At 39.6% G+C, this 16,768-nt stretch overlaps 1 protein-coding gene and 1 pseudogene across 2 annotated transcripts in view; both read right to left on the bottom strand.

Annotated features, from left to right (window-relative positions):
• Positions 1-1,186: 1,186 nt before the first annotated feature.
• The window catches only part of Crebl2 (cAMP responsive element binding protein like 2), a 26,881-nt gene continuing 11,299 nt past the window's right edge, over positions 1,187-16,768 (bottom strand). Inside the window, exons 2-4 of the mRNA XM_023709488.1 lie at positions 9,464-9,661; positions 7,695-7,839; positions 1,187-4,350 (exon numbers count right to left, since the gene is read on the bottom strand). Coding sequence (XP_023565256.1) covers positions 4,346-4,350; positions 7,695-7,839; positions 9,464-9,661 — 348 coding nt within the window. The 3' untranslated portion in view covers positions 1,187-4,345. The remainder of the gene's footprint in view (positions 4,351-7,694; positions 7,840-9,463; positions 9,662-16,768) is intronic.
• Positions 10,517-11,673, bottom strand: LOC101585912 (annotated as a pseudogene). The gene has a single exon (XR_192375.2). The product of XR_192375.2 is annotated as a glyceraldehyde-3-phosphate dehydrogenase-like (transcript).

The raw sequence follows: 16,768 nt of genomic DNA, 5'->3' as shown, positions 1-16,768 counted from the left end.
TTTTTCAGAAAGGTGGAGGTTAATGATGTCAGCCATATGCCCTTGCTATATGCCCACTTCCTTATGGATATTAGTCAAGCAGCTATACTTGTAATCCTACAGGTTCACTGTAGTTCAACATACATTATACCCACATTGTGATTTTGTTGTATAAATTACTCCTGACAAAGAGCCTCAGTGGCAGTCTACTCGGGACCATTTCTCTCAGGAGCTATTCTTTAGAATTTCCTGATTAACCTTTCCTACTCTTAAAAAAAAAAGAGGTTTATCTCCTGGCTAGATGAAAGAATTAAGCAAGGTACCTCTTTGGGCAAATTACAAAAGCTACTTCCTCTAGGCACCACACTCACACCTTGAGGAGCAGGGGGCACGTACCTCTTCCTTCACACACCATTTGCTGAGGGGAATGTGAATTTCATTTGAGGCCCACTTAACGTCCTTAAGTGGTTGCTTTTCTGCAGTGCAAAATCAGCACAGTCTTACACGACAGTCCTGGCTATGATTCATGACCACGCTGTAGTTAAGTAAGATGGATGAAATAGAGGAAAAGACCCCACTTACATAGCAGCCTGGAAACCTTCCTTATGCAGATAATTTCAGATAACTACTGCCAGTGGGGACATTCGTTGTTCTTAAAATTAGCCTAATTAGGGGCTGGGGAGATAGCTCAGTAGAATAAGTGCTTGCCTGGCAAGCGCAAGGGCCTTAGTTCAATCCCTGGTCCAGCAAAAAAAAAAGATTAGCCTAATTAACAGGCTATTATTCTTAAAAAGAGCCTTTAACTGTACCATTTCAAGGATACGCATAATAATATAGCTAAAAAAAACCAGGGCAACTGTGGTACTTGCAACATGCCATAGAGTCCCATTCATTAAATGAATGTATTTATCTCTAATGACTTAAACCCTCATTATAGTGTACCATAAGCATAATGCAAATATTTAAATTTAATGTAGTTTAGTACTATTTAGCAAGTAATTTCTCATAACTACTTTATAGCTTACCAATTACTCTATGAAAGTTATTCTCTCCCTTTATTAATGATAAAGAAACAAGATTAAAATAATTTAAGGTGACTCAGAAAATGGACCCAGACCCAATTCTTCGGTCTATACTTATCCCCCTTTCAACTAGTGTAGGCTTATACATATATATTTCAGAATTGTAAAACAGACAATTTGAGATATCTGTTAAAGACATTTTATTTTTCATAAAAATATAATTGTACAATGCTCCTTAAGAGAAAGAAAAATTCTTTCAGTGCCCCCCAAATACCATGTGGTTTAATAATCCTCCTTTTAAAAAAGCAAAATATGTAATTACAAATATGCAACTGATTTCTTGTGAAATACAGAATTCGTTTTTTAAAGTTTTATTTTTTCCTTTAACTAAAGATAAATTCAATTTAAACTTTTACTTTCTGTAATTAACCAAATCAGAGTTACCAGAATTCAATGATGATAAAATAAAATGCTAAATGGTGGTGCTAAGTCCCATCAATTAGCTGGCAAACAGTAATATGAATTTGCTGCAGGAAGAAAGTTCTGATTTAGAAATAGCAGAAAGATTTTAGATAAAATAGAAAAACATTTAAGAACTTCAATTATATCCTAAAACTTACCCAGTCAAATTTATTACATTCAGTTTTTCTAAAACATGGGAAGTTGATGCTAAAATACTAACAAAATTTGAATGATTTAAATACACAAACGTACTTCCCTCCTTTCTTTCTTTGGGAAAAAAAGGAAGTGAAAACATGACTCAGAGGGTAGCCCCTTGCTTCCCTCAGCCGCCTTGCTGTCGTCACTGCTAGGTGCTAAGCAAGGGGCTTCAGTGTGCTGCATTTTCACTGCGAGGAGAGGGAGGCACAAGCTATTTTAGAGATATTCATTAACACGCTTCAAAGTGGCCAAAGAGGAGGTGAGGAAGTAGCTCAGTAGAATAAGCAATTGCCTGGCAAATGCAAGGGCCTGAGTTCAATCCCCAGTTCCCCAAAAAACAAAGAAAAAAACAAAGAAAAAAACCACAAAAAAACAAAAACAAAGCGGCCAAAGGCCAAAGAGTTTTGTCAGTACCTAAAGCAATCAACATTCCTTATAAAGACCAGGGAACATTCTCTTGGTTTGATGTACTCCAAGACAATACCAGGTAGGTTCAGGAATAAACTCAAATAAATTGTAACTTATTTTCTCCTAAAATTGCATATCCTCTACCTGGGAACAAAGTCACTGCTCGTGCAAGGACACTAGGGGAGAGGGAAGAAGCTGAAATGACTCTGTAACTTAGAATTACAACCAGGGTAGAAACCCTTCAAGCACAATGGAGACGTTCCATTGAAGAGCACATGCATTTGGAATGTTTTTTGCAAAGAACTCTTCTGGGGAATTCAAAAGGTACTGAAGCAAAGCAACATAATGTCAGTCTTGGGTTGTTTTGCAAAATAAAAATACACAACTGAGTAGACTAGGGGGCAAAAACATGCCCAATTACAATCCAGACAGCTACACTTAAAACATTTAAATTCTGAATGCCTGAATATCAATAATTATGGTCCTAAGAAGATATTAATTAAATACCCTTAAACTCCCAATCTTCCAAAATGCAGAGAAAATGAACATGTGGAGCTAGTGGTATATTAGAAGTCATACTCTAATATACTTAGAAGCCTGCAGATCTGAGTTGGCAGCTGACATGTGAGGACTTCAGGAACTTAGGCTAAGAGGAGGCACCTAATTCAAAGGCGTGGCCTATGAGAAGGGCAGACGTTCTAATCTTGAGCTGTGTGGTCCATTTCATGTTCCACCTCACGGAGAAGCTATACTACAGTGCCTCCTCTTAAACTGCCAGTCTCTAACAAAATATATTTTATTTAAAAGCCAAATATTTGCTCCATTAGAGTGAAGAACAATTATAATTTAGCAGCAACAGAGAACACAACTCCTGGTTTATCTATGGGAGAGGGAAGAGAGAGTGACAAAGTGTCTTACTGGGGAAATGAAAACATGCCCAGGTCCATCTGTCTGTATCATATGAACTTGGTTTGTTCCTCAACCATCAGTCTGCTTGGTGGTCAGGTAGACGGCAAGTGCAGCTGTGATGGAAACTGCAAAGCACTGCTCCACCCTTCTGCACGTCCCTGAGGCCTGCTGGCTGCAGCGTTGCGCACAACTGCAGAGCCAATGCCTGGCCGCACAGCGGAGGCACAGGCTGAAGCAGATGCACAACCACAGTGTGCTTCTTTCTGGTTTAGGACACAGTCGTAAGGACACCCACGCCAGGGAAGACAGCAAGTATCTGCTAATGGCTAAAGCCACTAGATGTGTCCATTGCTTTGTCCCTTTGTTTTGCTCTAGATCTCAAGGCAGAAACAATCTCAGCAGCTAGTTTCATCCTATTTTCTTCAGGAAAATTCTCCAATCTAGTAGAGCACACAAGAAAATGTGTGTGAACATTCACTCCTGTCCTCCCCACATATATACATAAATACACAATAGAAACACATATACATACACACATGCTCTAGACCGTCAATGCAGTGTATGCTGCTGAAATGCCTGAAAGGTTACTTCTTGCTTAAAAACAAAATTTGTGTAATTATTCTCCAAGTCTGGATTTGGCCCTAGCAAACTTTTATAAATATAGTTTAATAATAAAACAGCAATAAAAGTTTTACATAGAAGCTGTCTGGAGGGATTTCTTGGTGGATTTTGGTAAGATAACATGTATATTGTTTAAAACAGGCATTTTATTATGGACTAAAAAAATAGAAATGTACATATTTGTTAATACATATTCACAGCTTATGCTGGAATGGCTCACAGGAGAAATCATGGTTCAGGCAGAAAAGAAACATTACTCAAGTAAATACAAAGGAAATAATATTAGGTCCGTGAAGGCTGAGAATTTAAAGTCAGTCATCAGCCCATTTGGTTTTTCTCTAGGGCAATCGAAAACATGAAAGGAGACACCTAAACACATAGACACATACAGTGACATGAATTACATGTTAAGAATATAAATTAACCAATAAAGTTATATGAAGTTAAGGTGCAAAAATACAATCTTTCCCCACTTTTCTCTATTGCTACTGTGCTTTCAAGCCTCACCACATGTTATATGTCATGGATAGTAATACAGAACAGGTCTGAGTGTAAAGTTCCTAAGTGCCGAAAGGTAAAGCAAGGTCTTCTCGACCTGGGATCACACGTTCTGGCAGAAACCGCGGTCTGTGGAGACGGCTACTGAGCCGCAGCTGTACATCGTGCCGAGGAGCACATTCGTGCCACTTGTCCTTCATGGACATGAGATGCTGGCTTTAGTCGCGCTTCCTCACTGTGTAAGATCTTCACCCTGAAAAAATAAATTGTAAGAATGTTTTGAAAGTCAACAAAGTTTGGTTAATCTGTTTTTAAATGCATGACTTGAGGGGGAATAGTACCTACAGGGAGGTTATTTTTAAAGTTCAGTGTCACTTCATGTAATAAAAGTTATCAAAAAAAGCAAATTCCTTCAATCACATAAAAATTTTAAAAGATGAAATGTTGGAATTAGGGATGGGGGAAAGAAAAGCTATTATTAAGCAAACAATCAATAACAAATGCTAGCAGGGAAGTACAGAAAAAGGAACCTTCTCCACTCTTGGTGGAATACAGACTGGTACAATCACTGGAGATCAGTGTGGAGATTCAGAAAACTAGGAGTAAAGGTCCTAGTTATTCTGCTAGTTAATTAAGCCAGTTATTCTGCTTGTTTGTATCTTCATGAAGGAATGAAAAACATCATAGCACAGTGATAGATGCACACCCATGCTTACAGCGGCACAGTTCCTAATAGCCAAACCTTGGAAACAACCCAAATGCCCATCAACTGATGAACAGATAAAGATGTGGGTTTTTTTTTAATATAAAGGAGTACTACTCTGCCATAAAAAGGATAAGCTCAAGACATTTCTAGGTAAATGGATGCACTTTGAGATCATTTTCTTGAATCAAATAAATGAGACACACAGGTGTAAATACTGCACTGCTTCTGTGGTGTGAGAAACCAAAAGTGTAAATAAGGACCAAAATGTATAATAGCTATTGTGAAACAGGAAGAAAATGTTCAAGTGGGGAGGAGGACAAAGGAGGGGAGAGGGTGAAAGGAAAGAAGAGAAAAGTAAAAAATAATGAGAAAAGAAAGAAAAAATGGAAGCAAAGCTTCTATAAATGGGGAGTGGCGGAAGGGATGAAGGGAAGGGAATGGGCAAAAAAGGAAAGCTATATCATGTACAGATACAAGTTCTCTATGATGGACATGATCATTATATGCATCTAATATGTACCAATAAAGTTTGATTGGAGGGGAAAAAAGAATTAGGGCTGGGGAGGGGAAGCCTGGTGGTGGAGTGTTTGCCTAGCATGTGGAGACACTGGGTTTGAGCTCCATATTTCACACACACACACACACACACACACACACACACACACACACACAATCATCATCATCATCATCATCATCATCATCATCATCATCATCATCATCATCATCATCATCCCTAGAGCACATTTCCTTCAATTTTTTTCAAGGACTCCACAGTAATCACAATCATGAAGACAACACCTAACCTCTTTATTCTAAAACCTTTACAGTTTCTTCAACAAATCGTGCTGGGACAACTGGATTTCCACATGCATAATACTTAGACACAACAGCAAAAAGTATAAGCTACAAAGGAAAAGAAAAGATATGGGCTTGGGAGGTAGCTCAGCAGCATAAGTGCCTGCCTGGCAAGCACAAGGTCTGGAGTTTGATCCCCAGTACCAACAAGGAAAAAACAAAAGTAAATGACTTCATTAGAATTAAAATACTTCGTGCATCAAAGGACATTATTAAGAAAGTAGAAAGATAACTTAGAGCTTAAATAATCGAAGAAACTCTTGTGCAAATCATGTGCCTAATAAAAGTCTACGAATAAGTAAAGAGCTGGGCAGATGCATGCCTGTAACCCCAGCACTCAGAAGGCTGAGGCAGGAGATCACTGTGATTTCGAGACCAGCCTGGGCTATAAGGTGAGCTCAAGGGCAGCCTGAACTGCATAGTGAGACCCTTATCTCAAAAAGACAAAGAAAAAAAGTCTTAAAAATCAACAAAACAAAAAACAACACAGTTAACACTGACACACAGATACCCCCACCCCCTCTCTCTGAAAATCAAAAACCACAATAAAGGGTGTAGATGTGGTACTGCATGCCTGTAGTGTTAGCTACCCAAGAGACTGATGTAGGAGGATCACTTGAGCCCACGATCTTCGGTAAACATGAGCCACATAACAGGACTGTATCTCTTGAGTGAATGAATGAATATAACAAGTGCCTGATGAGATGCAGACAAATCCTCACTGGTGCGAACGTACAATGTTTCCATCATGGTGGAAAACAGTTTGGCAGTTCTTCAAAAAGTTCCACATACAATTTTCATATGGCCCAGTAATTTGACTCCTATAAAAAGAACTGCAAAATACATGTTCATGGCAGTGGTGTTCACAATAGGCAAAAGGTAGAAACAAATGTCCACTGAGGGATGAATGAATGACACAACCATGGTAACTGTGGTATACACAAACACAGGAATGTTATTGGACCATAAAGAAAAAGGAAGTAATGATACATGCTAAACTGTGGATAAAGCTTGAAAACACTGCGCTAGACAAAAGCCAGACATAGAAGTCACATAACATATGATTGATCTGTATGACACACCTGGGGTAGGTAAATCCATATAGACAGCAAGCAGCTTCATAGTTGCAAGGGGTTAGGGAAGAGGGAATAAAGGGAATATCTGCATAACAGGTTTAGGGTGCTCTTTGGGGTAATTAAATATGTAACTAGACACTATAATTTTGTGAGTATATTAAATGATTGTTACTTTATTTATTTATTACTTATTTTGCGGTACTGGGGATTGAACTCAGGACCATGCACTTGCCAGGCAAGCAGTTATTTTACTGAGCCATCTCCCTGTCCCCTAATTGTTATTTTTTTTTAAAAAATTAATGCTTAATTTTATGTTATATGAATTGCACCTCAGAAAAAAAGAGTCCAGGGCTGTGGCTTAGTGGACTCTTTGATTTGATCAAAGCCTTGGGACTGATCCACACACAGAACTAACAACCAACTTAAAGTGATGGACTACTGTACCAGAGAGGGCCTGTCCTGTGGGGACCAGTTCTACTCTGGGCTACTTCTCAAGTATAAAATCAGAACTATACATTTGGTTTTTTTTTTTTTAGTTTGGGTGCTATGGATTGAAGCCAGGGCCCCCACACATGCAAATTATGTTTTACCACTGAGCTACCCACCCCAGTGTAAAAAGTGCAGTTCTTCAATACAATTATTGGAGTAAATATTTAAGATAAATATAAGTGAAAGCATTCTGTAAACTGTAAATAAAAATTCAAATAACAGGTAGTACTATTAACAATAACTAGATTAGTACCATTCCCACTATCTACTTTTAAAATTTCCATAAATTTATCGATTGCTCTTTACAGAACCCATTTCAGTATTTGGAATCTAATATCATTTCACTTGCTTATAAGTGTATTACAAACAACACCATAGCTAATTTTATTTAAAGATGTACCAAGAAAATGATCAATAGAAACCCTACCTGGAGACATCTCTTAAGCATAGCCTCCCACAGACTGTACTCACAGGAGTTGCTGTTAGGTTCTGGCTTCCCAGGTTTGCTATGCCTGGTTGAATTCTGCTGAGATTTGTTCTGCTCTTCTCCAGTAAGGAGGGCCTTAATTTCAGAAGGGATTTTTCCTTGGTCCATTGCCATGCACCATTGCTTGTACTGAAATATATAAAATATGCATAAGTAAAGATGTTAATAGAGTTCAAGAAACACTCCGAGAAATCCTAGATGTGGCCAGCACCCACTCGGCTGCTGAGGATCGCACACTGCATGGTACAAACATTTGTCACTTAGGACTTACTTGCATGAGACCTGCCTTCCTTTAGAGGGCTGGAAAAAACTGCTGCTGATTCTTTTTGTGATGTAGGTTTTGGTCAGGTTAATCAGATTTTGTATCATTTTATAACTGTCACACAATTATTTCTACTTTCAAAATAAACATTCACTAAGCATCTACTGGCTAGTAGATATATACACTACTGTTAGGTGTGTGATGCAGGTACTGCACTATGGACTTGGAAAAAATACAAGACAAAATAGATGAAAGGTTCTGCCAAGTGGCTTAAACTACAGGAGGTAGGAAATCATTTCTAATCCATTGCAACTTTGAGGCCAGCCTGCGCTACATAGTGAGTTCAAAACCAGCCTGGACTACATAGCAAGACCCTTTCGGGGGGAAAAAAATTATATCATAGGATAAATTTGACTAAAATATCAGCTCTATACTATATATCTAGATTATATATGTATATATTAATTAATTAATTAATTTCACATCCTTCTTTATATCCCCTTCCCTTGTTTTCTTACTTTCTAAAACTTTGAGGTAATCGGTTTGGATTTCCAATTGTGGTAGTACTCCACCCCTGTCTTCTCCCATCTCTTACCTCCTTCCTAATCTTATAGCAATGGTATTTCAATTCTGTTTTATCTACTTTTTTTCATATTTCTCACCCACGAAGTCTGAATGAGGGAATTAATAAAGCATGAAAAATAAAGTTAATTTAACACAAATGTCAGCATACAATGCACAGTTACAGTACAGTGGTCGCTCACTTATCGCGGAGCTTACGTTCCAGACGCCTCCGCGCTAAGTGAAAATCAGCGGAGTAACGGCGTTGTATTTATTTTAATATATACATATACATTTTAAGGCTTTATAAACCCTTCCCAAACTTTTAGAAACCTTTTCCACACTTTTGAAAACACTTCTTCTAATGTTCTTAACCATTTTTTAAACGCATAAGCCTACGTAATTTTAACAACATACATACACTGTACAGTAGTGCAAAATCCCGTGATACAGCAAAAAATCCACAATAAATAATTTAGATGAATATATTTTGAAAACCTGTGAAACAGTGAATCCGTGGAAGTCAAACAAACACAGCGAGGGAGTGCTTTACTGTTATGCTGCTTTACTCACTCAGTATGTTATGAACAGCTTTCTCAGTAGAGCAGTATGTGTGTGCCCTGTGATTTTACTAACAACAAAGAAGTACAATTAAATAGAGTGTAACTAAGTCACCTCCCAGCGCTGCACCATCTGCATTATCCTCCGTCTCTCCCAGCCCACGACTTCCCTCAAGGACATGGTCACATCTGTTCTGCTCCCACATTCCACTACATATGCACTGTCCTTGCCTGTCTCCTGGCTCACAGATTAATATTCTTTCCATTGTTTGCCAACTGGATAGCTGACAATTGATAGCTTTAGGTTTTAATGTGCATTTCCTTGCTAAATGGAGATTGATTTATTTCATGCATGTACGAAAGGAGTTACCATTTCCAGCTCCTCGCGGAGGGCACAGATGGCTCTTTCCCGACTGGATACCAACTCTTCCAAATACTGGTATCTCAGCTTTTTTCTGGCTCGGCATTCTCGCGCGCTCTGCCGGCTCCTCTCAAGTTTCGCTTTCAAGTCAATTTTGGCTGGCTTTCGGCCGCGTTTTCCAGGCTTCTTTACTTTGCCTCCACCCACCTTCAGTAGGAGACAGAAGGAATTATTTTTATTCTCTTAGATTGCTAGATAGTAAAGTGACTAATATTGCATGTTAGCAAAGGGAACGTTTACAAATTATAAATAAGCGAAGGCTCTGGAACTGAGAAAGGATGATCCCATGCAATGCCTTCTGGATGTTTTCTTTGCTTTTTTCCTGATTCTTTCAATACTGCCAACAGGAGAGAAGGCATATAATAAAATTTGTATTATATAGTCAGTCATACAGTTTACATAGTTTAACAGTAAACTAAGCCATATGGATATGAGTAATAAAAACTCTAGATCATTTAATATTTACCTTGAGAAACTAATTACAGTAAAATAAGTTAAAAGTTATAAGTTCATTATAGTCTCAATGCAATAAAACAAAACATACAAGAAAGGAAGTTAACCAGGTGATGAGGAGTTCGCTCATAGGTGTGATTATGAACAGCTTTTGGCAGCTGGTGGGGGCACGGGTGCAGCATTAGCCCAACTGTATGTATGAGGCCCTGTGTGTGATTCCCTAGCACTGAAAAATAAAATTAACCGATAGCTTCAAAATTAACTGACAGGGAATTCACTATGTTGCCCAGACTGGCTTTGAACTCTTAAACTCAAGCAATCTTTCTACCTCAACCTCCTTCATAGCTAGGATTATAGACATATGATTTTTAAATATTTATAATTAGAAAAAATATAACAACAATGTAAGATTATATTTATATTAAATATGTATCCTAAACAACTTAGCTATAAATTTCCTTTTTTTTTTTTTGGTACAATGGGATTTATTGATGGTGTGCAAGGGCAGTGAGCCAGAGATCCCAAGGCCCTTCCCCTTCCAGGGGGCCTAGGATGGAAGCTGTGAGGGGGAGATTCTCAGTATTGGGGGTGAGTAGGCCAGTGACGACTTCTACAGTGTGGCCTCTCCATCCCTCTGGTCTCGCTGGGTTGTGGGGGGGGCACTTACTCCTTGGAGGCCATGTGGACCATGAGGTCCACCACCCTGTTGCTGTAGCCGAACTCACTGTCATACCAGGAAATGAGCTTCACAAAGTAATCATTCAGGGCAATGCCAGCCCCAGAATCAAAGGTGGAAGAGTGGCTGTCACTGTTGAAGTCGCAAGACACAACCTGCCCCTCGGTGTAGCCCAGGATACCTTTGAGGGGACCATCTGAGGCCTGCTTCCACCACCTTCTTGATGTCGTCATATTTAGCCGCTTTCTCCAGGTGACAGGTCAGATCCACCACTGACACATTGGGAGTGGGCACACGGAAGGCCACGCCTGTGAGCCTCCCGTTCAGCTGTGGGATGACCTTGCCCACAGCCTTGGCAGTGCCAGTGGATGCAGGGATGATGTTCTGGGCAGCCCCATGGCCATCATGCCACAGCTTCCCAGAGGGGCCGTCCACAGCCTTCAGGGTGGCATGATGGGGTGCACTGTGGTCATAAGTCCCTCCACAATGCCAAAGTTGTCATAGATGACCTTGGCCAGTGGGGCTAAGCAGTTGGTGGTACTGCTGACAATCTTAAGGGAGCTGTCATACTTCTCGTGATTCACACCCATCACAAACATGGGGGCATCAGCGGAAGGCGCAGAGATGATGACCCTTTTGGCACCACCCTTCAGGTGAGCCCCAGCCTTCTCCATGGTAGTGAAGACACCAGTGGACTCCACTACATACTCGGCGCCAGCATCACCCCACTTGATGTTGGCGGGATCTCGCTCTTGGAAGATGGTGATAGTCTTTCAGCTGATGGAGAGCTTCCCGTTCTCAGCCTTGACAGTGCCATTGAACCTGCCATGGGTGGAATCGTACTGGAACATGTAGACCATGTAGCTGAGGTCAATAAAAGGGTCATTGATGGCCACAATGTCCACCTTGCCAGAGAGAATAGCATCCCTGGTGACCAGGCATCCAATACGGCCAAATCCGTTCACTCCAACCTTCACCATCTTGTCTGGATCGCTGCTGGCTGCTCGGGAAGATCTGCTATCTGCGGACACATAGGAGCGCACAGGAGCGCACAGGAGCAGACAGCCTAAATTTCCTTTTTAAAGTTTTGTTTGTTTGTTTTGGCTTTTTGGGGACAAAGTTTCACTACACACTTCAGGTAGGCCTTGAACTCATAGTACCCCAGGCTGACTTCAAACTCATCCTGATTCTCCTACCTCAGCCTCCAGAGTGTCAGGATTACAGGTGTGCACCATGTCTGGCACCTCTTAAAAGTTTTTAAACTCAAAGGAATGCACAGGAAGTCCCTGAAATCTTCAGGATAGTTCTCTCCTGCCTTTCAAAGCCTGTAATTCTAAGCCTAGGCTGTCTCAGTAGATTTCTATATGCGCCTACTGGAGTCACAAGAACCTCCTCTCAGTATGTTACTCATTTACCTGCCTAGGCACCATATTAGGTGATTGGCAAAGTAACTTAATCTTCCCCATTGTTTAGTTTTGAAATCTCCCACTTTTTATACCAGCTGTAACTATAAAGATGATGAATTTTTAAACACTTGAACCTGAATTTATACATTAGGTAAATGTTTCCTAAAGAAGTATACTTAATCTAATAATCCACTGTTGAAACCATTTTTGGAAAATACTATTGGAGCCAGTTTTTACAAGCTATGATACAGTATGTCTCACTACATTAGAGCTAGGCATTTTTCTTAAATTTCCAAACAGTGTAGCTGCTCTACTTATTTGGCAAATTCCAGATGATGCCTAGCTTTTTTATGAAAATTGCCCTCAAAGAATGGCTGGCTTGTAGCTCCGTGACAGTGCACATGCTTAGCATTTGTGAGGCCCTTCATTCTACCTCCAGAACAACAATAAAAAGCAGAGGACTAGTGCATAGCACAGTGACACAGCACTGCCTCACACACATGAGACCCATGTTTCAATCTCCAGCACTGAAAAAAATAAAAAAGCCAAACAATAATTAGAGGCAGGAGATTGAACTAATGAAACTTAAGTAGTACTTGAGAGGCTGAGGCAAGAGGGTCATCCACTGAAGACTAGCCTGGGCCACAGAGTGAACCCAAGGATGGCCTGAGCTTGTACAGAAATTCTGTCTCAAAACAAAAACAAAAACCTTCAGAGAGTACAAGCTCTATGCCTTCAATGTACCAACAGGAATACCACTACACCTAAAGCCATTCATAAAGGAGAAAATGCACTTCTTTATGAATGTAAACATTATGTACTTCAGGCATGTATTAATAAAAGAAATTATTACAAATCATACCAAAAAAAGGCCAGATGGGGTAGAACATGCCCATAATCCCAGAACTCAGGAGGCTGAAGCAGAAGGATCACTATAGTTCAAGACCAAGCTGAGCTATGTAGTAAAGTCAAGGCCAGCTTGAAGTAAGTAGCAAGACCTTGTTTTAAAACTGTATATTCTAAAATACATATGCAAAGATTACATTTTCACATGAAAAATGACAAACACTTAGAAAGTGGTAACACAGTGCCAACATTGCTGGTGGAACATACAACATTGCTGGTGGATCAATCGTCTCTGGGCAGTATTTTGGCCACAGCTATCAAAATTACAAAAGCCCATATCATCTCTTTTAATGGAATTTTATCTCTAAGGATTTATTCCTTAGATACATTGGCACATATGGAAGGTGACATATGTGCTTATCCACTGCTGCATTACTTACAATAGCAAACGGCTGAAAACATCCAAATAAGGGAGACACTTGAATGAACTGTGGGGCATCAGTTTGTAGTAAAAAATAATTTTTATTTATTCATTTTTGTGATACAGGGTCTTGCTATGCAATTCGGACTCATAGTGATCCTCCTGTCTCAGCCTCCCCAGCACTGGGATTACAGGTGTGGGACACCTGGAGGCCAGCACAGTGGGCCTGGGATTCTGGGGATGGCTTGACATGTGGTAGTGGGGATCAAACCCTGGTCCTTGCACTTGCCAGGCAGGTGTTTAGAGTGCCAAACTATCTCCCCAGTCCCTAGAATTCTTTAAAAAGGAGAAAAATCAAAATCCAAATGTTAGCAAATCACTGAAATAAACATAGAAATCTTTTCAGGTAACAAAACTCAAAGGGTGAATTTTACTTGGATCTAAAAATTGACTTGCGCTTATTTAATAACTATTGACATATACAATGCCAAATATGACTCTAGAGATAAAATAATCACTAAGCATAATAGTAAGGGGAAAAAAATCTCAAAATTTCCTTCCTTCGTCTTTTCCCTCCCTTGCCAGGGATTGAGCCCAGTGGCTCACACAGACTAGATCAGTACTCTACACTAACAAGGCCACACTTAGAATATGAACGAGCCACATGTAGCAGGCCCACCCATACCCTGATGGTTAACCATGCATCCAGCACTGTGCCGGTGGCCGTGAGATGAGGCAGATGAAGGCTCTGGGGGTGGCAAGAGTGCGGGATCCTTTCCACCAGCATCTTAAGCTAGCGTTTCACTACCATCACCAAGTAAGTTTCAACTTCTCAAAAGCATTTCCATTCTGCCTCATCATGTTTTTATTCCAGTGTAATAAAAATTATTATTAATAATAATTAATAATAATTGAAAATTATTATTCCATTCTTAGAGTCTTCAGGAAGCTTTTCAGATTCAATTATGTGATAGCAACTGCAGGATGGTCTTTATCCACAACTTACTGATTGAAAAATGTTAAATTATGTTTATGTCTCCTTACAGTATTTTGAAGTTACCCTGCATTAAACCTACTATTGCTACAGTTTTTGCAAAGCAGCATATTACATAGTCCTAGGAATGTGGCTCAGCAGTAGAGCACTTGGCTAGAATTCATGAGGCCCTGGGTTCAACATCTAGCTCTACAAAAAAACAACCTCCCCAATATATTATAATATAAACTCAAGCTATTCTAAAATAAATGGATAGGATAATGACAGCTATTCTCTATGCAGTAAAATGAGTCATCAATCACACAATACTGTAATCTAATACCTCTTGTATTGTTGTTTTTAATTAATTCAGGAGTGGCTGGCTGCCTTTGAAAAGTCAACAAGAGAACAGTGTACCTGACAGATTTCCTTGATTTTCTGAAACCTAGCACTCATAGAAATCAAACAAAAGTTATAACTGTTTACTTTTTATGGTAGCAAAATATTTGAATTAGAACTATTTTATTCCTTTCTTTTTTAAATTAAAAGGATAGGGCAGGGCATGGTGATGCATGCCTGTAATACTAGCACTGGGGAGACTTGAGGCAGGAGGATCACTGCAAGTTCAAGACCAGCCTGGGCTAGGAAGCGAGTTCAAGGCCAGCCTGGGCTACAAAGTGAGTTCAAAGCCAGCTTGAGCTGCATAGCAAGGCCTTGTCTCAAAAAAAAAAAAGAAAAAGAAAAAAAAAAAGAAAGAAAGAAAGAAAGAAAGAAAAGAAAAAAAAAGGCATAGTAAATAAATCCAGGGTTCTTATATGTTACTACCTAAAAAATTATATTAAAAAAGTAACCACATTTCTCTAGCTCAATTGTTCTTTAGTAAGAGGTTCAATTTTTTATTTTTAGTGCCAGTTAAAGTATGAGTTGTTGGGCCAGGGAGATGGCTCAATGGAATAACTGCTTCCCTGGCAAGTGCAAGGGCCCGAGTTCAATCCCCGGTTCCGCAAAAAAAAAAAAAAAAAAAGTATGAATTGTTCCAGGGTGTGTGTGTGTGTGTGTGTGTATGTGTGTGTGTGTGTGTGTGTTGTGAGTGAGTATGTATGTGTTTTCTTGAGACAGAGGCTTGCTATGCAGTTCAGTCTGCACTTGGACTCACAGTGATCCTCCTGCCTCAGCCTCCTGACTGCTGCGATCACAGGCATGTACCATCACATCCGCCTTTGCCAGTTAGAGTCTGATAGGTATACTAGTTTTTAAGAGAGTAATGTGTATCAGATGATTATTGTAAATCTTGAGCATAAAAGTTATAAAAGAGCACTCTTTATAGACAAAAACTATTACACAAATGTAGGTTAGTAGATGCCTCGCCACCTCAGCTTTCTGTGCTTCAGAAGACATGAGGAATGGACAGGGGACCAAGAACCAGAAGCTCAAACTGAAATCAATTCCACAAATTCCTTAAATATCTCTGGGCTAAAAAACATTCTTCCCAATTCAAAAAATTTTCACAAACTCATATGTAATCATATCATTTTCCAGATCTCTCCTCATATTTGTTTTGTGAGGAAGCATTTTAATATGGCCAAGTGACAATACTGACTTTTATACACCAACAGAAACTCTAAAGAAAACTAGGAAAGTAACTCAAATATTGAGATTTTTTTCTTGTTCTAATTTTATTCATTTCTGTTGACACAGAGCCACATGGACACTGAAGTAGCTAGCTTTGAAACAGTGGACCTCTTTGCCCACTATGCATTTTACTTCTTTTTCCACCCCAGGACACATTTATGAGCTGAGGACAGCTGGCTCCAAGGGACATTCTTAGAGGACCTACCTGCTACCACCAAGAAAAGAAACTTGCCGACCACTGACTTTTTCTTACCTTGCAGAGAACCTCTTTCATAAAGGAGGAACTTTAAAGACCTCAGATTTCAGTAGAGCTTCTCTAATACCACCTTCATTACTATGTTAAAAATGTTAGAAGCTACTGATTATAAGCAAATGAACATAAACACACTAGTACTTTTCTGTTAAATATCCTAACATTTTCTAGGACAAGCTAATACTAAATGCAATGAAATTTACAAAATAAGGGGCTGGAGAGATGGCTCAGTGGTCTAAAGCACCTACTTGAAACAAGCTTGGCAAAGCCCAGGGACCTCGGTTCGATCCCCCAGCACCACATGCCAGCCAGCCCCGCCCCCTGGTGGGCTGAGCTGGCCACACACACACAGACACAATAAATAAATGTAATAAAAATAAATAAATATTAAAAAAAAAATAAGCCCCAAAAGCATGTTATATAATTCTTAGTGTATAGTAAAAAGTACTCAATAAAAATAATAGATAAATATTTTTTAATAATCATTGGGGGCTGGTGAGATGGCTCAGTGCTCTAAAGTACTTACTTAGAACAAGCTTAGCAAAGCACAGGGACCGCGGTTCAATCCCCCAGCACCACATGCCAGCCAGCCCC

Source organism: Octodon degus, unplaced genomic scaffold (assembly GCF_000260255.1).
Source record: "Octodon degus isolate 3935 unplaced genomic scaffold, OctDeg1.0 scaffold00012, whole genome shotgun sequence".
Taxonomy (NCBI): Eukaryota; Metazoa; Chordata; class Mammalia; order Rodentia; family Octodontidae; genus Octodon; species Octodon degus.
The sequence above is the reverse complement of the archived record's forward strand: the minus strand, read 5'-3'. Positions and strand labels throughout refer to the sequence as shown.